Here is a 22,180-nt window from a genome sequence, read left to right as displayed (position 1 = left end):
TAATCAGTGATTGGCTGTACTGCTTATTAGACCCGCCTTCCTTGGGCCAAATCCATTTGGCCCCAGAAAGTGCACGTGCAGCAGAGCAGCTGAGAGGTGCACTAGCAGAGAGTTCAAGGAGGAAAGCAGATATTTGGCGCAGTTATCCTATTTTACAAATATTACGGGTATATTCCATAGGTCAAAAACACACATATTGACAATTTTTAGAATTTTTAGAATTTTTAGAATTAATAATTTTATAATTTTTTTTTTTTTTGGTGGCTCAAGGTGGGTGGGGCCAGGCCCCGTGGCCCTCTATTGGCCGGCCGCCACTGGTACACACTATGTTCACCCATTCACTCTGTATCTTTTATATCTCTATTATTGTCTTTAGAATTTTTGTATACCTTTACCTCTCCTGTGATTCACTCTGTTTGCTGATGTTGCTGCTTTGACACCTGAATTTCCCTCCGGGGATTAATAAAGGTCCATCTTATTTTATGTTATCTTACTACGTCCTCACATCTCCACAATAAGCAATTCCACAAACAAGCCTCCAGATGGCGCTTCAATATTTCACTGCTCAAAGACCCAAACTTTGAGAGAGTGGACATCCTTCAACTCACCAATATTACTCTGGGAAAATGCAAAAACAGTAATCCGAGGGGAAAATAATGTCATATTCATCCTATAAGAAGAGAGAAGAGACCGCACACAACACCAATTTACTGTAGAACTAAAAATCAAATCTCAACAGAATGACACACAGATTTTAATCAAGCAAATAAGACATGAGCACTTTGAATATAATAACAAATCAGGAAAATATCTTGCAAATCAACTTCAACAAAAGGAGATAACATAAGTGGGTAAGACCCTTACGTCACCTAAAGACATTATTTATTTACATACCAGACAGCGAACCATAACTCAGTGATATATACAACTTATTTCATAATATACACCTAGCTACCCACATTAACTGCAAGCTACCATCTGAGGTGGCTTTGATCAAGTTTTATGGAGCAGTTTACTGAAACAGATAGGCTACTTGGTTTTCTGAGAAACCACATGCTCGAAAGTGAAAGTGGCCTCACCCAGCAGAATATAAAGGCGAGGTCTGCACTACAGGGTCTCCTTTTGCACACACAGGGACGTGTGGTGCGCACAGGAGAAGCATTGAAAAGAAACTCCTGCATTGAAGGACTGAAGTTTGCAATGGACACGTCTCTTCTACTGAGGTGGGTTGCTATATGCTGTTTTTTTTGTCCTTGATTGTTCTGTCATGTGCCTGATGGCAGGACCTGAAAAACTAGACGAACAACATCAGTAACTGCTTCTTCTGTGAACTCTCTCAAACTTGGCAACCTCAGCAGGAAGTTATTTATTTATTTCACGGATCAATCTGATAAGTGAGACATGAGGTGAGATCTGTGGTGTTTTACTAGTTCAGCAGTCAGATTAAATTTACATAATTAATTTGATTAATATCTCAGCAAAATATTATATCCATAAAATTATATGGCTTTAAAGAATACCCTTTTAAACTTTTAAAGATACTGATTTTAAAACATATTTGACTATATATATATATATATATATATTCACAATTTTGTCTGAGCTACTAAACAAAGTATTATTATCATTATTGTGGTGATTTAAATGCTTTAAGTGCATGTATTCGGCTGCTGTTAACCGATGATATGTGAGACACGAGGTGAGATCTCTGGCGTTTTACTAGTTCAGCAGTCAGATTAAATTTACATAATTAATTTGATTAATATATCAGCAAAATATTATATCCATAAAATGATATGGCTTTAAAGAATACCCTTTTATACTTTTAAAGATACTGATTTAAAAACATATTTGACTATATATATATATATATATATATATATATATATATATATATTTATTTATTCCCGATTTTGTCTGAGCTACTAAATAAAGTATTATTATCATTATTGTGGTGATTTAAATGCTTTAAGTGGACGTATTCGGCTGCTGTTAACCGATGATAAGTGAGACAGGAAGTGAAACACGAGGTGAAATCTGTGGCGTCTTACTAGTTCAGCAGTCAGATTAAATTTACATAATTAATTTGATTAATATCCCAGCAAAATATTATATCCATAAAATGATATGCCTTTAAAGAATACCTTTTTATACTTTTAAAGATACTGATTTTAAAACATATTTGACTACGATTGGGAAAAATTAAAACTAAAAAATACTACTAGGCCCGGCCAGTTGCAACGAGTCGGCCTTATTTATGATATATATATTTGCGATTTTGTCTGAGCTACTAAACAAAGTATTATTATCATTATTGTGGTGATTTAAATGCTTTAAGTGCACGTATTTGGCTGCTGTTAACTGATGATAAGTGAGACAGGAAGTGAGACAGGAGGTGAGACACAAGGTGAGATCTGTGGTGTTTTACTAGTTCAGCAGTCAGATTAAATTTGCATAATTAATTTGATTAATAGCTCAGCAAAATATTATATCCATAAAATGATATGGCTTTAAAGAATACCCTTTTATACTTTTAAAGATACTGATTTTAAAACATATTTGACTACGATTGAAAAATTAAAACTATTAGCTTGGACATTTCAAATTTATTATTTTTTTGTTTTTATTATTCATCTTTCCTTGCCTTACATTTTATTTGTTATATAGTTTATTTTATTTTTCATATTATTTTTATACTGTAAAATATTTTTACCGAATTTTTTGTAATGACAAATCTGAACATGTTTATGTAACTACAGTATTGAACTTTCAAAATAAAGTGTGAAAAAAATACTAGTTCAGCAGAGAGAGGCAGGCTGCATTTTAGGCGAGAATACACTTTGTTTTACCTCTCATGTATTTGTTGGAATTAGGACATTTTATGTTTTCACTAATGTCATCCACCAAGCAAATATATGGCTGGTGTTGTAAATGTAATGAAGACTCTCCCCAAGAAACCATTAAAGGTCTTATTGATAACTTTTTTATGTCGACAAATATAAAAAAAAACAACAACATCTGCAAAGCCTTTAGAAAGGTGCCGAAAAAAACAAAACTATTACAATTATGAATTAATCATTTAAAAAAATTTGGCGATTCCAAAATTAATGTTTTGTTTATCTCTGTGGAAGATATCTGATGTCTGGTTCCCACTTCTAACAAGGCTTGTGAGCCAATAGCAAAACAACATTGGTATCACGTGATATCTCTGGGTCGTCAGTTAGTGTGGAATTAATTGGTCTAGATTAATGGCCTAGCAACGACTTGTTGTGAAGTGAATGCAATGAAACGGGGGAGGGAGAATGCAACATCTAGTGGCTGAATGTTATCAATAGCACCTTCAAAGCTGCAGTTGGTACATTTTAGCAAATATGATAAGTTATTTTTATAAAACTGTCACTATATCCTGACAGTAGTAGAGACAGATAATCTGTGAAAAAATCATGTTCCTCTGTGTCCTCCTGTGCTCCTAATGGCAAGATTTAACAGCGCCGAAGAAAAAAAAACAGTCAGAGCTGTAGTGCTGTTACTGTAATGCCTTTTTCTCACCTCAAATGTTTTCAGAAACATATTTTAGTGTACTGTTTAGCTGTGAAATGAGAAAGTTTGCCATGTTAAAAACAATCAAGCCAAAACCAAGCACCGCCCACGGGCCGTAGCAAACACTCATTTTACAGCTAAACAGTAGCCTACACTAAAAAATGTTTTGAGGTTTAGAAGTGTAGAAATGTTTTTCAAGATATTTTTAACTTTACAAGATATTATTATAGCTCCTGGGGAATAAAGTGTTATAGACTTGTCTCTTATTACTTTCAGTGAGAAGCTGTTTGAATAATCTCGACCAAGTGTGGGTGACTGAGACGGTGTCCACAATGGAGGTAAACAGCCAGTTTGTATGTCTCCAACAATAATGGAAATACTAGTATCTTAATAACTAATGTTTATGGGATTATGAGTTGATTCTTCACACCTGAAAATGTATATTTTCTCTATCGTCAAGGGAGTGGGTGATGAAGATTCATCTGAAGATCTTAACCCTGCAGCAGCAGAGAACATTCCATCGACTCCATCGTCCGACGGCAAAGGTGACTGTCAACATACAATTTACAAATGACTCTGATTTATTTATTTTCTATTTATATTATTTTCTTAATTTCTATTTATTAATATTTATAAACCTTAATTTCCTGCAACCTTCAGTTTGACTTGACAGTTACTGTAATGCCTTTTTCTCACCTCAAATGTTTTCAGAAACATATTTTAGTGTACTGTTTAGCTGTGAAATGAGAAAGTTTGCCATGTTAAAAACAATCGAGCCAGAACCAAGCACCGCCCACGGGCCGTAGCAAACTCTCATTTCACAGCTAAACAGTAGCCTACACTAAAAAATGTTTTGAGGTTTAGAAGTGTAGAAATGTTTTTCAAGATATTTTGAACTTTACAAGATATTATTATAGCTCTTGGGGAAGAAAGTTTTATAGACTTGTCTCTTATTACTTTCAGTGAGAAGCTGTTTGAATAATCTCGACCAAGTGCGGGTGACTGAGACGGTGTCCACAATGGAGGTAAACAGCCAGTTTGTATGTCTCCAACAATAATGGAAATACTGGTATCTTAATAACTCATGTTTATGGGATTATGAGTTGATTCTTCACACCTGAAAATGTATATTTTCTCTTTCGTCAAGGGAGTGGGTGATGAAGATTCATCTGAAGATCTTAACCCTGCAGCAGCAGAGAACACTCCATCGACTCCATCGTCCGACGGCAAAGGTGACTGTCAACATACAATTTACAAATGACTTTCTGATTTATTTTTCTATTTATATTATTTCCTTAATTTCTGTTTATTAATATTTATAAACCTTAATTTCCTGCACCCTTCAGTTTGACTTGACACCTCTCACTCGATCTTCCCATGGAAACAATGGGGAGGTCGCCAGCTTTAAAGGCAAACTTGGTCTTTGTACGGTGGTCTTGAAACCTTTAAGATGTGTCGACTTGACTCTCCATCTGTTCCTCAGCAGGTAATAAGACAACCAGCCGCCTAACATCCCTGTGAAGGATGGTCGCTTGGAATTTCCTTTTCTGCCCATCAGAGGTCGGATGGTTTGTCTTTGCTTTCGAAACTTTTGTCACAGGAACATGGTAGCTTGGGAAGATCCTGACGTTGACGTCCCTCACGATGCCTTTGCTGTCTGGATTAGTGCCGACGACTCTGCCAAGCTTGAATTGACCTCTCAGCACATTTTGGTCGCTTAGCCAGACAATGTCCCCAACAGTGACGTTTCTTTGTGCAGTGTACCACTTGCTCCTTACAAACAAGTTGGGGCCAGCTAGTTGACTCCAATGCCTCCAGAACTTGGTAACCTTTGACTGCATTGCTCTGAGTCTTTTGTAGGGATAGCTGGAAAAGTCGAATGTTTTGATATCCCCACTTTGAGACGCTCGACCAAGTAGGAGCGTATTGGGTGTGATATATTGAATACAGTCCTCCCGGCTCTGTACCCTGGCGTCAATTGGGCGGTCATTTGCCAGGCTGGCTGCTATGTGAAGAGTTGTCTCAAACTCACTGTAGCTGAGCACAGACTCCTTTCCAAGGCTCTGAAGTGCTCTCTTTACAATATGTACAACAGCTTCTGCAGCACCATTCCTGTGTGGAGAATCAGCCGGATGGATTTTCCACATCCACTCTGTTCCATCTTTTGCTGCCGTGTCCTCCAGGGCTGATTTGTTCAGGCCATCCAAGAATCTGTACAGCTCCTCCAAGACTGGCTTTGCTCCAATGAAGTTGGTGCCCGGATCTGACCAAATCTTTCTTGGATGCCCCCTGATTTCCGTGAACCTTTGATAGGCCATCAGGAACCCTTCAGTCGATAGGGTGTTAACCACTTCTGTGTGGATGGCTTTGCTGGCCGTACAGCAAAAGACAACCCCCCAGACTTTTGGTGTCACTCTTTTCTTGACGTCATCTTTTACTTGGTAGGGGCCCGAAAAGGTCTATGGTTGTGAATTCAAAAGGAGCGGCAGGTTCAGTTCTTTCTGGCGGTAAGTCACCCATAACTTGTTGACATTTCCTTGCCTTTGCCTTCCTGCAGAGCATGCAACCATCGACAACTTTTTGGGCAATCCTCCTGCCTCTTATCACCCATGCCCTCCTTCTCATCTTGAGTAAGGTTCCGGCCACTTCGTCATGACTCATATTGTGGGCCTCCCGAGCTAACAGTGTTGACACCAAGGCGTCATAGGGCAAGATGGGGAAAATACAAAAATACAGAAAAGAAAATACACATTATTACAAAATAAGTATAAATAAGAACAAATTAATTTTTTGAGACTATGTAAAATTCATTAATCCTTATTTAAGTTAATACACACACTCCCATTAAATGCCTCATGTTACATGCAAATAAGCCTTAACATAAAGGTAATATATTTTAGCAAACTCTCATTTTACAGCTAAACAGTAGCCTACACTAAACAATGTTTTGAGGTTTAGAAGTGTAGAAATGTTTTTCAAGATATTTTGAACTTTACAAGATATTATTATAGCTCTTGGGGAAGAAAGTCTTATAGACTTGTCTCTTATTACTTTCAGTGAGAAGCTGTTTGAATAATGTCGACCAAGTGCGGGTGACTGAGACGGTGTCCACAATGGAGGTAAACAGCCAGTTTGTATGTCTCCAACAATAATGGAAATACTAGTATCTTAATAACTCATGTTTATGGGATTATGAGTTGATTCTTCACACCTGAAAATGTATATTTTCTCTTTCGTCAAGGGAATGGGAGATGAAGATTCATCTGAAGATCTTAACCCTGCAGCAGCAGAGAACATTCCATCGACTCCATCGTCCGACGGCAAGGGTGACTGTCAACATACAATTTACAAATGACTTTCTGATTTATTTATTTTCTATTTTTCTATTTATATTATTTTCTTAATTTCTATTTATTAATATTTATAAACCTTAATTTCCTGCAACCTTCAGTTTGACTTGACAGTTACTGTAATGCCTTTTTCTCACCTCAAATGTTTTCAGAAACATATTTTAGTGTACTGTTTAGCTGTAAAATGAGAAAGTTTGCCATTTTAAAAACAATCGAGCCAGAACCAAGCACCGCCCACGGGCCGTAGCAAACTCTCCTTTCACAGCTAAACAGTAGCCTACACTAAAAAATGTTTTGAGGTTTAGAAGTGTAGAAATGATCCACAGCCTTAAATATGCCCACATAAGCTACGGTTCTGGTTGAGGTTCATGTTTTTCAAGGTATTTTAAACTTAACAAGATATTATTATAGCACTTGGGGAAGAAAGTCTTATAGACTTGTCTCTTATTACTTTCAGTGAGAAGCTGTTTGAATAATGTCGACCAAGTGCGGGTGACTGAGACGGTGTCCACAATGGAGGTAAACAGCCAGTTTGTATGTCTCCAACAATAATGGAAAAACTAGTATCTTAATAACTAATGTTTATGGGATTATGAGTTGATTCTTCACACCTGAAAATGTATATTTTCTCTTTCGTCAAGGGAATGGGAGATGAAGATTCATCTGAAGATCTTAACACTGCAGCAGCAGAGAACATTCCATCGACTCCACCGTCCGACGGCAAAGGTGACTGTAAACATACAATTTACAAATGACTTTCTGATTTATTTATTTTCTATTTATATTATTTCCTTAATTTCTATTTATTAATATTTATAAACCTTAATTTCCTGCAACCTTCAGTTTGACTTGACACCTCTCACTCGATCTTCCCATGGAAACAATGGGGAGGTCGCCAGCTTTAAAGGCAAACTTGGTCTTTGTACGGTGGTCTTGAAACCTTTAAGATGTGTCGACTTGACTCTCCATCTGTTCCTCAGCAGGTAATAAGACAACCAGCCGCCTAACATCCCTGTGAAGGATGGTCGCTTGGAATTTCCTTTTCTGCCCATCAGAGGTCGGATGGTTTGTCTTTGCTTTCGAAACTTTTGTCACAGGAACATGGTAGCTTGGGAAGATCCTGACGTTGACGTCCCTCATGATGCCTTTGCTGTCTGGATTAGTGCCGACGACTCTGCCAAGCTTGAATTGACCTCTCAGCACATTTTGGTCGCTTAGCCAGACAATGTCCCCAACAGTGACGTTTCTTTGTGCAGTGTGCCACTTGCTCCTTACAAACAAGTTGGGGCCAGCTAGTTGACTCCAATGCCTCCAGAACTTGGTAACCTTTGACTGCATTGCTCTGAGTCTTTTGTAGGGATAGCTGGAAAAGTCGAATGTTTTGATATCCCCACTTTGAGACGCTCGACCAAGTAGGAGCGTATTGGGTGTGATATATTGAATACAGTCCTCCCGGCTCTGTACCCTGGCGTCAATTGGGCGGTCATTTGCCAGGCTGGCTGCTATGTGAAGAGTTGTCTCAAACTCACTGTAGCTGAGCACAGACTCCTTTCCAAGGCTCTGAAGTGCTCTCTTTACAATATGTACAGCAGCTTCTGAAGCACCATTCCTGTGTGGAGAATCAGCCGGATGGATTTTCCACATCCACTCTGTTCCATCTTTTGCTGCCGTGTCCTCCAGGGCTGATTTGTTCAGGCCATCCAAGAATCTGTACAGCTCCTCCAAGACTGGCTTTGCTCCAATGAAGTTGGTGCCCGGATCTGACCAAATCTTTCTTGGATGCCCCCTGATTGCCGTGAACCTTTGATAGGCCATCAGGAACCCTTCAGTCGATAGGGTGTTTACCACTTCTGTGTGGATGGCTTTGCTGGCCGTACAGCAAAAGACAACCCCCCAGACTTTTAGTGTCACTCTTTTCTTGACGTCATCTTTTACTTGGTACGGGCCCGAAAAGGTCTATGGTTGTGAATTCAAAAGGAGCAGCAGGTTCAGTTCTTTCTGGCGGTAAGCCACCCATAACTTGTTGACATTTCCTTGCCTTTGCCTTCCGGCAGAGCATGCAACCATCGACAACTTTTTGGGCAATCCTCCTGCCTCTCATCACCCATGCCCTCCTTCTCATCTTGAGTAAGGTTCCGGCCACTCCGTCATGACTCATATTGTGGGCCTCCCGAGCTAACAGTGTTGACACCCAGGCGTCATAGGGCAAGATGGGGAAAATACAAAAATACAGAAAAGAAAATACACATTATTACAAAATAAGTATGAATAAGAACAAATTCATTTTTTGAGACTATGCAAAATTCATTAATCCTTATTTAAGTTAATACACACACTCCCATTAAATGCCTCATGTTACATGCAAATAAGCCTTAACATAAAGGTAATATATTTTAGCAAACTCTCATTTTACAGCTAAACAGTAGCCTACACTAAACAATGTTTTGAGGTTTAGAAGTGTAGAAATGTTTTTCAAGATATTTTGAACTTTACAAGATATTATTATAGCTCTTGGGGAAGAAAGTCTTATAGACTTGTCTCTTATTACTTTCAGTGAGAAGCTGTTTGAATAATCTCGACCAAGTGCGGGTGACTGAGACGGTGTCCACAATGGAGGTAAACAGCCAGTTTGTATGTCTCCAACAATAATGGAAATACTAGTATCCTAATAACTAATGTTTATGGGATTTTGAGTTGATTCTTCACACCTGAAAATGTATATTTTCTCTTTCGTCAAGGGAATGGGAGATGAAGATTCATCTGAAGATCTTAACCCTGCAGCAGCAGAGAACATTCCATCAACTCCATCGTCCGACGGCAAAGGTGACTGTCATCATACAAGTGGTAAAAGTCAGCTTCATACAATCCATTGTTCAGCAGAAAAGGCACTAAATGATGAAGTCTGTAAGCAGCTGTGAATACAATCATTAATATTACCACCATTATTATTGCTGTTATTTCCACAGAGCCAAGCCCCACTGTGAAGATGACAGACCATCGTGGCAATAGCAAGTCTGTCCACACAAGTAAGTAAAAAAAAAATTTAAAAAATGAAGCAATAGGTTCACCAGGTTCTTTTTGCTATGGCCCTGTTCTGGGTATTTTTTATGCTAAATGCAGTACCGGTTTCTGGACCATATTTGTCATTGTTTTGTGTTGTTAATTGATTTCCAATAATACATATATACATACATTTGCATAAAGCAGCATATTTTCCCACTCCCAGGTTGATAAGAGTATTAAATACTTGACAAATCTCCCTTTGTGGTACATTTTGAACAAATAAAAAAATGTGAGATTAATTTGCGATTAATCACAACTAATTATTTTACACGATTGACAGCCCTACTATATATACATTATCATTTGAATATTGTTATACATTAAAACATTTACTTTGGATAGGGATGCACCGATACCACTTTTTTTCAGACCGATTACAAGTACAAGTACTTAGATTTGGGTACTCGCCGATATAGAGTACCGATACGAGTACTTTTCTGTGCCAAGAGACCCTCGTCAACAGCCAGCTGGAGGGTATGAGCGACACACGGCAGGCTGGGGAGTCCCACATACGAGGCGGTCCGCTGCGGCCGGCTCTAGGTCGGTTTGGAAAGGCTCGGGGCGAAGGTGGCTCGCGGCCGCACCTTTACAGTGCTCCCTGCCCGGACCTCGCCGCACTGTGGACAAAGGGCTCGCTGCGCACTCTTTCCCCACTGGGGAGGGACGGGGCCCCCTGCTCCCGGTGCAACTGTCAACTGGGGCGGACTGTCCTCAGTGCCCCAACCGCGTCGTGCCACCAGGGCGGAGTTCGGCCCACGTAAAAGGCGCCAGGGGTATGCGGCGATGTCGGCAACCCACCTGAACCATCTTGAAACATGGACCAAGGAGTCTAATGCACAAGCGAGTCAGAGAGTGCAAGCAAAACCCCGTAACGCAATGAAAGTGAGGGGCCGGTGCGCGCTGGCTCAGGTAGGATTCCGGCCCAGCGGGGTCGGGCGCACCACCTGTTCGTCTCGCCCGCACTGTCGGGGAATTGGAGCATGCCGATCCAAATGGTGAAGAGAGGTTAACGTCACGCTGCCGTCAAGTGGTATCTGTGCCGTTATATCAGAGCCGTTTTGCAAGTACGAGTACGAGTACATGAGCACAGTATCGGACCCGATACCCCATTCTGGTATCGGTGCATCCCTAACTTTGGATGCATGTTTTATGGAACAACCTATGATTGGTTTGAAATAACAAACATCTTCATATCCATAGAGACACAACTGGAGATCTTATTGGAGGATCTGGGGTTGGAGCAGCTCTACCCAGAGAAGCTATCCCTGAGCAAAATACTTCAGCTTGACAAGAAGTCCATTACTGATGAACCTGCGAAGCGTAACTCAGATCTTCCATGGTATTTTCTGAAGAAACTGATGATGGTTAATGTGACAGCTAGGAATGTGAAATGTGCATCAGCATGTGAATCAAACTGTGATGCTGCATCAGAAAAGACGGATTTAGATTTTGATGATCTGTTTGACAGTATACATTTAGGTGACATGCTAAACCCCCTTGACATAATCACTGCACTCTTTCTGTGTTCTGATGGTTTTGTACAGCAGGAAATGGCCCTCAAAATGTCTATGTGTCAGTTTTCTGTGCCTCTGTTACTTCCCAATTGTGACACAAAGCAGTGCACACTCATGCTTTGGGCCATGAGAGACATTGTTAAAAAGTACAGACCTCAATTACTTTCTGAATCCAAGGGCTTTATTGAGGACAGAATTGTTCTCTCTAAACTTCCAATGATATCTTTTGTGAGACTGGGTCAGTGCTCCTTGTCCAAGTCAGAGATCCTCAATAAGCTTCTGAGCAATTCTCAGCAGTACCATGACACCTTTGTTCATCTTGATATGGAGTGTGGTGACAGTCCAAGGAGAATATCTGATGGATTGGCTGAAATAACTTGGTACCTTCCTTGTGGGAACAAAAACATGGATGTCTTCAGTGAGCCAGTAGCTGTAGCTAACCTTCGTGGGGACGTTGCTTCATTTGAAAAACAATTTTCTTTTTTGTGTCAGACATCTGCAGCAGTTTTTGTGTTCTTTGACACTTTGGACTCTGAGTGTGAGCTGCTTACCAACCAACAACACAAGGCACAGATCTTCTTGGTGGGTAACCCTCAAAGCAATCGCTTTAGTACAGATGCTCTAAAAAAGGTAGCGACCAAGTTGGGCTTGACTAAGAGCAACGTCCTTTTGAAGGGTAAGCACATGAATGATTCAGACTTTGTGAAGGATTTGCGGAAAAAAGTCAGCAATGTACTTGAGAACTCAAAGATGAAGATGGGAGTTGAGCAGATGGCGGACATTGCCCATGAACTGGGCATCTGGGTGGATGAAGACTCTTTAGAGTGCCAGACTGCCAAGAAAAATGCAGATGCCATCACTGCTGAAATTCAAGACATCCTTAAATACAAAGAAACTCAGCTACCCTTGCAAGGCCAAATATGGAAGGATCTGGCTTGCTTAGAGAAAGAAGAAGTTCGGCTTCGAAACGTTGGGTCTGAGGACATAGAAAAGTACAAAAGTGATCTTCAGGTAAAGAAAACAAAACTGCGGGAAAAACAGAACTCCTATGACATGTCAGATGCAATGTCATGTTTCATCAATGCAATATCAAGCCCAGGGATAGAGAGGTGCTATTTCCTGAAATGGATGCGAATGAACCTCGATAACATGTCTCGAGACAAACTGTCTGACCTCAGGGAGCAGTACAAAAAGAAATACAAAAACTCTGAGAACAAAGAGGAAATCAAAGAAATTGACAGACAACTTTCCAACAGCTCACTGGGGACTGAACACTTCTTCCGTGAAATGGGTCAGATCTATGAAGCTTCGTTTTCCCTCCATGAAACAGACCCATCACGTCAACAATTACAGCATCTGCCCAAACTATGTGCAGAATTGTTACGTGATGGCTTTCCCCTTGAGCTTGTAGATGGAGATGCATCCAACATACCTCTCAGATGGGTGAGTGACGTTCTCTCTCAGCTCAACGACTTGGTGTCTCCTAAGAGCAAGATACTGGTAGCCACAGTACTTGGAGTGCAGAGCACAGGAAAGTCCACTCTCCTCAACACCATGTTTGGAGTGCAGTTTGCTGTCAGCAGTGGTCGATGCACTCGAGGTGCCTTTATGTTGCTCATCAGAGTAGATGAAGATTTCAAAAAAGAACTCAACTGTGACTTCATGGTGATCATTGACACCGAGGGCTTAAAGTCACCAGAGCTTGCACAACTGGACAATAGCTATGAGCACGACAATGAGCTTGCAACACTAGTTGTGGGGCTGAGTGATATCACCATCATCAATATTGCAATGGAGAATGCAACAGAAATGAAAGACATCCTACAAATAGTTGTGCATGCTTTCCTCAGGATGACAGAGGTGGGCAAAAAGCCCAAATGTCAGTTTGTTCACCAGAATGTGTCAGATGTTTCAGCCCATGAGAAGAACTTACGAGACAGGAAACTGCTCTTGCAACAGTTAAACGAGATGACCCAGGCAGCAGCCAAAATGGAAAAGAAAGCGGAGAATATGAGCTTCACTGATGTGATGGAGTACAGTCCAGACACTGGGAACTGGTACATTCCTGGACTCTGGAATGGAAACCCACCAATGGCACCAGTCAATGCAGGGTACAGCGAAGCTGTATATGAGCTCAAGAAGAACATAATCCAAATTTTGGGAAGATGTGAGTCATCTGCTAATAATATCTTGGACTTTACAGAGTGGATGAAAAGCCTGTGGAATGCAGTCAAGCATGAAAACTTCATCTTCAGCTTCAGAAACAGCCTGGAGGCTGATGCATACATGAAGCTGTGCACAGAATTCAACAAATGGGAATGGGTATTCAAAAAAGAAATGTACACGTGGGTTACAAATGCTGAAACCAGAATTTCCAATTTTGGTACAGTTGCTCTGAAATCTAAGATATCTGGCATGTCAGAATTTCTCACAAATTTGAAAGGTGACGCGTGCACAGTGCTGTCTAAATGGGAGACAACGCTTCTTGAGAATCTGGAACAGTACTTCAAGCAAACAGAAGGTCATGTCTATCTAGTTGAAAGATACAGAGAGAGCTTTGCAAACAGTGCAAAGAGCCTTCGACGAGAAATGGAGAACTCTGTACTTAATCAGCTCACAGCAGCAGCTGACATCAGACAGGGAATGGTGAAACTTGATAAAATCAAGGAGAACCACACAAAAGAATTAGAGGGGAGAGTATGTGCATTGATTGATCAATGTCGGGAGAAAAAAGTCCAAATGAAAGAAAAAGAGCTGGACGATGAATTTGACAAGATGTGGAATGAAACAGAGAAGGAGCTATCCTTTTCAGAAATGAAGGTTGAGGACATTTACAACAATGTGTTTCACCACCTGAGAGCAAATGTATCGCACAAGGGAAGCCATGCATGCAGACTGCTAAATCAGAACAAGCTGCAAGATTGTGGACTGGAGCCTTTCAAATACACACCTGAAGGACTTATAAGGCGAGCTATAGACAAAGTGGACGAGTGGTTCAGCTGGCCAGGTCACACAAAGGCTGTACAACAACTTGCAGACAGCATCATAGCGAGTTGCAAACAGCGTGTGAGTGAAAAAATGGGAAGAAAAAGCAATTACCACGACACTCACATCCAGGAGATTTTAAACATGATTGATGAGAGGCTGGAAAGCAACCAGGATGTTAAGATATACATTGCGTTTGAAGTTTCTCTGAAACAGCACATCTGTGGAATTGCAGCCAGACAGTTTCAGAAAATGCATAAAGATTTCATACATGCAAATGATCCCTACAGATGTCTGAATCAAAACAAGGAAAAGTTCCGTGCTGATTTTAAAGACGTGTTCCATGAACGAGACCAGTGCCAGAAGAAGGCAGAAGAATTCACAAACCAGTGCTTGAGGCCTGCAGTCGAAGACTTCGTCAACCGTTCCTTGGGTCCTGACATCATTGGTGAAATGCTGACAAGCCAACAGTTCAGCACACGGATGTTCTTCCAGTATTCAATTTTACTGGATTTGCTCTCTTTGAATAGCTTCAGCTGTTATGAAAGCTATATCTGCTCATATGAGGAATATGTAAAGGACTGGATAATCGACCAAATAATGGAACGCTTCTCGAATGGGTCTACGAAGTTTGAGTTTGAGGATCGCCACGTTCAGTCAAGTATCAACAGCATAAATGCTGCTATCAACAAAGCTAAAACAGAAAAGAGTGACAACTTGGAGACATTCGTTGAAGATGTCTGTCAGGAACTTGGTGATAAACTGGTCATTTCCCAAGATGCTCTTGGTGCTTTCATGATCCTGAACAATGCTGACCAGGAACAGTTTGCTCACTGGCTCACTGAGTGTGTGAAGGACATGGCAGAAACTCTGAGAGAGAAGTTTAAAGAAACAAGCATAGAAATGATATTAAAAAATCTTCATGTGAAGCCTCAGAACGAGCTTTTCACCAAACTGATTGGATGTGGTGGACAGTGTCCATTCTGCAAAGTGCCTTGTGAGGCAGGAGACAAAGCCCACACTGAGCACTGGGCTTCACTACATCGGCCAGAAGGTCTGGGTAGATTCAGTTGGGAGGGGACAAAAAAAATTGTCACTGACGTATGCTCTTCCTCTGTGATCAGTGACAATCTCTTCCGCTGCAGTGCCACAACTGGTGAGGGGCACCCCTACAGGCGTTACACAGACATTTTCCCAGACTGGAGAATCACTCCAGATAGAAGCCTTAAGGCATCAGACTACTGGAAATATGTAATGGCAAAATTCAACGAGCAGTTTGCCGCAATATATGACGCAAAGCCTGCTGATATTCCTGAAACTTGGAAACAGATCACACCTGAGCAAGCAGAGGAAAGCCTCAAAGAGTCATTCAGCATCAAGTGAGAGACCACATGCTTTGTGGTTATAGAAGCGTACGTTATCCTCACATACATTCATTATCCTCACATGGATATTTTGATATCACTTGATTTATATGATATAGAGGTGAATCACAAATAGTAACATTCTGTATATAAGATGACACGGTTGAAGATATTGCGAGTACAGCTCGCAACATGGAGACACAAGAGAAAATCACTCTCTGAATCACTTTGAATCAATGTACATGTCAGGGACACAGTAATTATGATATGCGATTGTTTACTCGAAAGTAAGAATCTATTGGGGTTTTTTTCTGATGCAAAACATTTACATTTTCAATCTATTAAGAGATCATTTAATCCAAATGTCAACATATAGGTGTAAGTTTTCTTTTTTATTTAATTGAGTATGTTATTTTCTATATTCAAAGTTTGTAATGTCTTTATTGTAATCTCAATTAAGCATGTGATTTATTTTTTTAATCATCAGTCTATACTGTATGTGGTATGGACAACATGTATACATGACAGAAAGTTTGTTTTGAAAGTATGATATGTGATTTTTTTTTTTTTTTACTTTCTGGTAAAGTATCTGAGGCAAAATATTTACTTTTTCCCCTTTTTTAAGACACTGCTCAGTCTTTATGTGGTATTGTCATAACAGAACAGGATGTTTTTCTTGTGTCAATGTTACTCGAAATTTAGAATCTATTTGTTTTTGTTTCTGTGAATATATAAAAATGGCTGATGCCAAATACTTACATTTTCAAAAGATCATTCAGTCTAAATGTCAACATGTAGTTGCCACATATTTACATTTTTAAGTTCATGTGATCTTTAACTGCAAATTTTAAATGTTTTTTTTTTTCTGTTAATCAAACAAAAGATCATTCAGTCTACATGTGGTTTTGTCAACATGTATGTATAACAGAACGTTTGTTTTAATCAAGTTAAGTGTGATATGTGATTTTTTTTTTACTTTCTTGTAAAGTATCTGATGCAAAATATTTACTTTATTTACCTTTCTTTAAAACACCGCTCAGTCTTTATGTGGTATTGTCAGAACAGAACAGTTCATGTGAGTTGAACGAAAGATCATTCAGTATACATGTACTGTATGTATGACAGAAAGGTTGTTTTAATCAAATTGATATGTGACCTTTTTTTTAACTCAGAATTCCGAATATCTTTGTTTTTGTTTCCGTAAAGTATCTGATTCCACATATTTACATTTAGAAAGAAATCAAAAATATCAATAATCATATATATTGTTATGTATACCTACTCACTTCTGTCAACTGATTCAATAAAGAGACAAAATCGTCAGACTGGCTATGAATGTCTTTAATGTTTCCCAGATCAGAATCACAGCATACAGTGTATAATAACTTCTAAAGTAAACAGAAATATCATCACCTCATTTATTTATATAGTTTTACTATACTTTTTTTTTTAATAATCATCTTTTTTTAAATTCCATTATTTAACATTTTTCTTCATCTCAAGTCTTGGGTTTCTGAATTCAACAAAGAATGTAAAAACAAGACAACAGGTGCAACTTCGCAATCGATACCAAGCTGGAGATTTAAAGCCAGTGAGGGCGTTATGTGTCATTGTCTTTGCCATTGTGGGGTGTTAACCATGTGCTTACACGCACCACTGACCTGACACAGGATCTCCGTGTATTTTTAAATTGTGTTTTTAAGGATGTGAATATTCTGTTACTGTAATGCCTATTTCTCGAGAAATAGGCATTCCAGTAACAGAATATTGATTCATATTTGATCAGCGCTGTCTAGGTTGACCGTTTGATCAGAGTTCACGAGTGACTGACAGCTGCTCAGAGACGGCAATGCTCCAGCTCGGCTCTGATTGGTTGTTTCCTTCCGGTCTGTGAAATCTTGCAGATGCCGTTAGGAGCACTGGAGGACACAGAAGCACATTTTTTTTCAGATTACCTGTCTCATGCACTACTGTTAGGATATAGTGACTGTTTTATAAAAATAACTTTTTTTAAATCATATTTGCTCCAACTTGCCTACTCCAGCTTTAAATGAGTGTCGTTCATTCAATCCTGATCAAATTTACCTGCCCTTGATGTAGAAGTGAAAGTTAAAGATACATTACAGTCATTTTTATTTGTTATATTATTTATTTCTTGTCAAGAAAAATGCAATTACATATTCATTTTGAACATGAACACCAGCAGTTCAATGCTCTGAAACCACATTTAAATAGATTTATACTGACATCTAGTGGACATTTACTACAACAACACCGGCTTGAAATTTAAATTTAGGATTCCTCAATTTTTCTAGATATTTGTAGCTTTAACATCATACAGAAATGAAACACTTGTAAACACTTGCACAGGTCCTTAGTTGGACCTTCAAATTAAAGACACTTGTTCATCTCCATTTGGCACAGCCATGTTTACAAGTATTAAATTAAACTGAGGTTTCACCTGGTGAACACCACTGTTGCTTCAAGACATGCAAAGTGAAAAAGGAACAACGGCAACTATTTGCAATTGACAAAACACATGACAGAAGAGAGTAATATATTTAGATTGGAGTATTCCAACACAGTTAACTGATAAACATACAGCCAACATACTGTATATTGTCTGCTCCCATCTGCAGTGTTCTGCTGCTGTCAAAGATCTCCACACACACATTCCCATCAGACAACAATGTTACATCTGTCCACTGGTTTATGAGGGAAATAGGACTCATAAAGAACCTCTGCCTGACACAGCTCTACTCAGATCACTGAGGGTCAGGGTAGAAAACCTTAATATGAATGGCTGAGTTGTTGCGTGTACGCGTCATGGGCTCCCCGGCCTCATCGGGATCTTCAGGCTCCAGGTCGTCCACGAGCTCCACCGTGGAGGTGTTGGCTGCCAGCTGCAGCGCCCCCTGGCTGCTGGCCTGCAGCTGGAGGGCGATGTTGATGGCCCTGTTGATGGCCAGGCCCAGGCCGTGGACACAGATCTCCCTGTGACCCCCACCCTCCAGCAGCTTCTGACAGCGCGCCAGCTGAGCCCGGAAGTCAGTCTTCATGTTGACGTAGACGTCGTTCCGTCTCTTTGGGAGTTTCCGAGGGAGGCGCTTCCTCAAGGTGTACTCCACTGGGTCCATCTCTACAGCCGGAGAGGTGACGTCAGTGTGCGGTGGGGCTGTCTGAGGGATAGAGGACATTCCTGGGTTGCGTGGCTCTGTCATGTTTCTCAGTGGATGTATGTGCTTCGGCAGCAGCTGGGGTTAAACGAGGAAGCTGAGAAAATAAAGCTAGTGGACAGAAGTTGATGAAACGTGATTATGAAACCTTCCAGCAAACAAAGATATCCTATTTGGGCTGAGACAAAGAAAAGCGAACTACATCATATTTTGCATTTTTGCAAATTAATAGATTATCATACAGGTGAGATGCTGATTCATTTTCCATCAATCGTCCAATAGTTTCAGCTCTACATCCTAAATCCTTCAGTAATTCTTCTGAGATTACTACAGTAAAACTGCAACTGTAAGTCGATTAATCGATCAACAGAAAAAACTTGACTACTACTTTACTAACAGATTAATTTAAAATGCGAACCATTCTCTAATTCCAACTTGTCCGATGTGAAAATGTGTCTCTTTTTTATGTCATTGTAAACTGAATTTATTTGGGTTATCACTGATGGTTAGACAATAGTTGACATCACCTTGGGCTTTAGGAAATTGTGATGAATTTTCCAACATTTTATATACCAAACGATTAATGGAGAAAATAATCAGCAGATTAATTAATGAAAATAAGCGTTAGTTAAAGCCCTATCCTAAAAAGGGACACCACAAATAAATAAAACTGTACCATAGAAATACCATACTACAACACTGTTAATGGAATGGATTTATAGCAATTCAATTTGCTTTATTGGCATGACAATATTGCCAAAGCGTCAATTCAATAATAAATAAAAAAAAAAAAATAAAATAAAAAAAAAAAAACACTTTATTCTCGTGATATGACTTTATTCTCGTAAACCTATGACTTTACTCTCATAATATCATGACTTTTTCTCATAATATTATGGTTTTATTCTCATAATATTATGACTTTATTCTCATAGTATTATGACTTTATTCTCATAATATTATGGTTTTATTCTCATAATATTATGACTTTATTCTCATAATATTATGACTTTATTCTCATAGTATTATGACTTTATTCTCATAATATTATGACTTTATTCTCTAAATCTCAGATTTATTTTTTTCCTCATTGTGGCTCTAATACTCCATCATACCATAGACCTTCAACAATGATAAATGAAAACATAAACACTAAACTGTTATTCATTTCCATTTCTATACCTCCACAGAGAGCCACTGGAGAGGAGCTGAAGAGCCTCATGTGGCTCCAGAGCTGCAGGTTGCTTAGAGACCCACTGGAGGAGAACATCTCAACGTTGTTTTCTTTTGCCTAATATCCTATTTCCAAGTGTATCTTGGCGACCTCACAGATGTGTCATTAGTGGTACAATGCAGTGGGTGAGCTCAGCTAGTGAGCTAACTGTGTAATTGACGGTGAGTAGAGCATCCACATGATGAGCACACTTACCTTCAGAAGATGATGTCAAGGAAGAAGAGGCGGCTTATCTCATCACTAATGTCCGAGGTGCATGCATTTCTGTAACAGCAGCATTCTGCTTTAACCACACTAGCTGCTTCTTCCTCTTCTTCTTCCTCTGTGTTTATTGGAGGTTGTAAAACTAGCTCACATGTACATTACCACCACCTACTGGACTGGAGTGTGGAGCAGTAGATTGGCAGGGAAAATAAAATAAATAAAATAAATAAAATAAATAAAATAAATAAAATAAATAAAATAAATAAAATAAATAAAATAAAAATTAATAATTATTATTAATAATAAAATAATATTAATAATTAAATTATCTCCATTATTCCTGTTGCCCTTAAGTAATTAGCTAGTGTGGAGCAGTATATTGGCAGGAAAAAATAAATAAATAAAGTAAATAAATAAATAAATAAAATAAATAAAATAAATAAAATAAATAAATAAAAACAGACAAAAACAATGAAATAAAAATTCATAATTATTAATAATAATAACAATAATAATAATAATTAAATTCTCCATTATTCCTGTCGCCCTTAAAGGGACTATTTGTAACTTTTTAAGCGTATAAATGTACTGGGTCGGGATCCCATGCATGCTCGCGTGTGGCCTGAGTCACTGCTCCTCTGCCTGCTTGCCTTCACACACACACACCGCGCTCATTCTCGTTGTCTCGCTCCACCTCTAGACGTGCATGCGTGCTCGCTCCACACTGCAGAAGAGTTAGTTTAGCTCTGAGAATATCTAGTGAATGTACAGTGGACGTTTGTGCAGAAATAACTGCTGCAGCTCCTCCAGACCAACAGAGGTTTTCCGTGTCTTGTGAAGTGACGGGGCTCCGCAGCTAGAAACGTTAGCGTCTCTGACCGGATGCCGGTGTCTCCCTGTGGGCGCAGTCGGTACACAATAACGTTTCTCTTTAACCTTTTGCCGGAAGCAGGAAAAGCCAACACTAGGATCAGCATTGATTCATGGAGAGACCTTCGTCTGGTCAGCTAACATTACTGCCAAGCAGGTGAAATATAGAGTGATGTTGTGGTTTTAGCTGACGTGTGTCGCCTCACTGTTTTGAGCGATGCTCGTTCATGTCTATTTACAGCGAGCAAGCGCGAGCCCGACGCTGACTTTCGTTGACTTAACGGCCACCGGTGTCGCTGTCGACAAGCATTTCTGAAAGTTACAAATAGTCCCTTTAAGTAATTAATTAGAAGATTGTGTACTTTCTTAGATGTCTTTCCTAGCAGATTGTAATATTTCCATCATTTACTCCTGATATCAATTCCCTTCTTTCTTCATCACATTTGTTGCACTCTATAAGAACATGCTTGACAGTTTCCGGTTTATTACAGTGCGTGCATAGATCAGTTGGGTGCTTGCCTATATTCTATGGAGTGTTTGGTTTAATCCTGTATGTCCTATTTCAGACGGGTAATTTCTTCTCTTTGGCTCCCGCTCCGTATTCCACCAGCTCCTACATGTTTCTGAATACTGTACAGATGTCTCCCTGTGTCACTGAAGTCCCAGTATTCTTGCCAGGTTTTGTGCATGTAGTCCTTAATGATGGTTTTAACCTCTGCTTTACTTAACGGTATTTGTATGTCAATTAAGTGTCGTTTTAATGATTGTTTGGCCAACATATCTGCATTCTCATTTCCTTCCACCCCTACATGTCCAGGAGCAGCATTCTGCTTTAACCAAACTAGCTTCTTCTTCTTCTTCTTCTTCTTCTTCTTCTTCT

The 22,180-nt window shown here is 39.5% G+C and overlaps 2 protein-coding genes across 10 annotated transcripts in view; one reads left to right on the top strand and one right to left on the bottom strand.

Moving 5' to 3' along the window:
- The first annotated feature begins 1,048 nt into the window (after positions 1–1,048).
- The window catches only part of LOC119481424 (up-regulator of cell proliferation-like), a 32,928-nt gene continuing 11,796 nt past the window's right edge, over positions 1,049–22,180 (top strand). The window contains exons 1-11 of one of the 9 annotated variants that reach the window (XM_037758299.1): positions 1,049–1,223; positions 3,817–3,878; positions 4,001–4,085; positions 4,504–4,565; positions 4,688–4,772; positions 6,598–6,659; positions 6,782–6,866; positions 7,348–7,409; positions 7,532–7,622; positions 9,445–9,506; positions 9,629–9,713. In XM_037758299.1, the coding sequence (XP_037614227.1) occupies positions 3,873–3,878; positions 4,001–4,085; positions 4,504–4,565; positions 4,688–4,772; positions 6,598–6,659; positions 6,782–6,866; positions 7,348–7,409; positions 7,532–7,622; positions 9,445–9,506; positions 9,629–9,713 (685 nt within the window). In that variant the 5' untranslated portion in view covers positions 1,049–1,223; positions 3,817–3,872. Of the gene's footprint in view, positions 1,224–3,816; positions 3,879–4,000; positions 4,086–4,503; positions 4,566–4,687; positions 4,773–6,597; positions 6,660–6,781; positions 6,887–7,347; positions 7,410–7,531; positions 7,623–8,050; positions 8,895–9,444; positions 9,507–9,628; positions 9,714–9,855; positions 9,917–11,153; positions 17,140–22,180 lie in introns of those variants that run through there. The other 8 variants (XM_037758298.1, XM_037758301.1, XM_037758300.1 and 5 more) reach the window with 8 other exon arrangements.
- Positions 18,081–20,582, bottom strand: LOC119481435 (ribonuclease P protein subunit p20-like). The gene is made up of 2 exons (XM_037758329.1): positions 20,422–20,582; positions 18,081–19,089 (listed from the first exon to the last, which is right to left on the bottom strand). The coding sequence occupies exon 2, from the start codon at positions 19,035–19,037 to the stop codon at positions 18,582–18,584; it is 456 nt and encodes a 151-aa protein (XP_037614257.1). The 5' UTR covers positions 19,038–19,089; positions 20,422–20,582; the 3' UTR covers positions 18,081–18,581.

The sequence above is a fragment of the Sebastes umbrosus genome, chromosome 22 (genome assembly GCF_015220745.1).
Source record: "Sebastes umbrosus isolate fSebUmb1 chromosome 22, fSebUmb1.pri, whole genome shotgun sequence".
NCBI classification, from domain to species: domain Eukaryota; kingdom Metazoa; phylum Chordata; class Actinopteri; order Perciformes; family Sebastidae; genus Sebastes; species Sebastes umbrosus.
Note: the sequence above shows the minus strand (reverse complement) of the source record. Positions and strands in the feature narration are given on the sequence as shown.

Bases quoted from the DNA above. Each gene is read 5' to 3' on its own strand.
- LOC119481435 (XM_037758329.1), bottom strand. From the start codon at position 19,037: ATGACAGAGCCACGCAACCCAGGAATGTCCTCTATCCCTCAGACAGCC.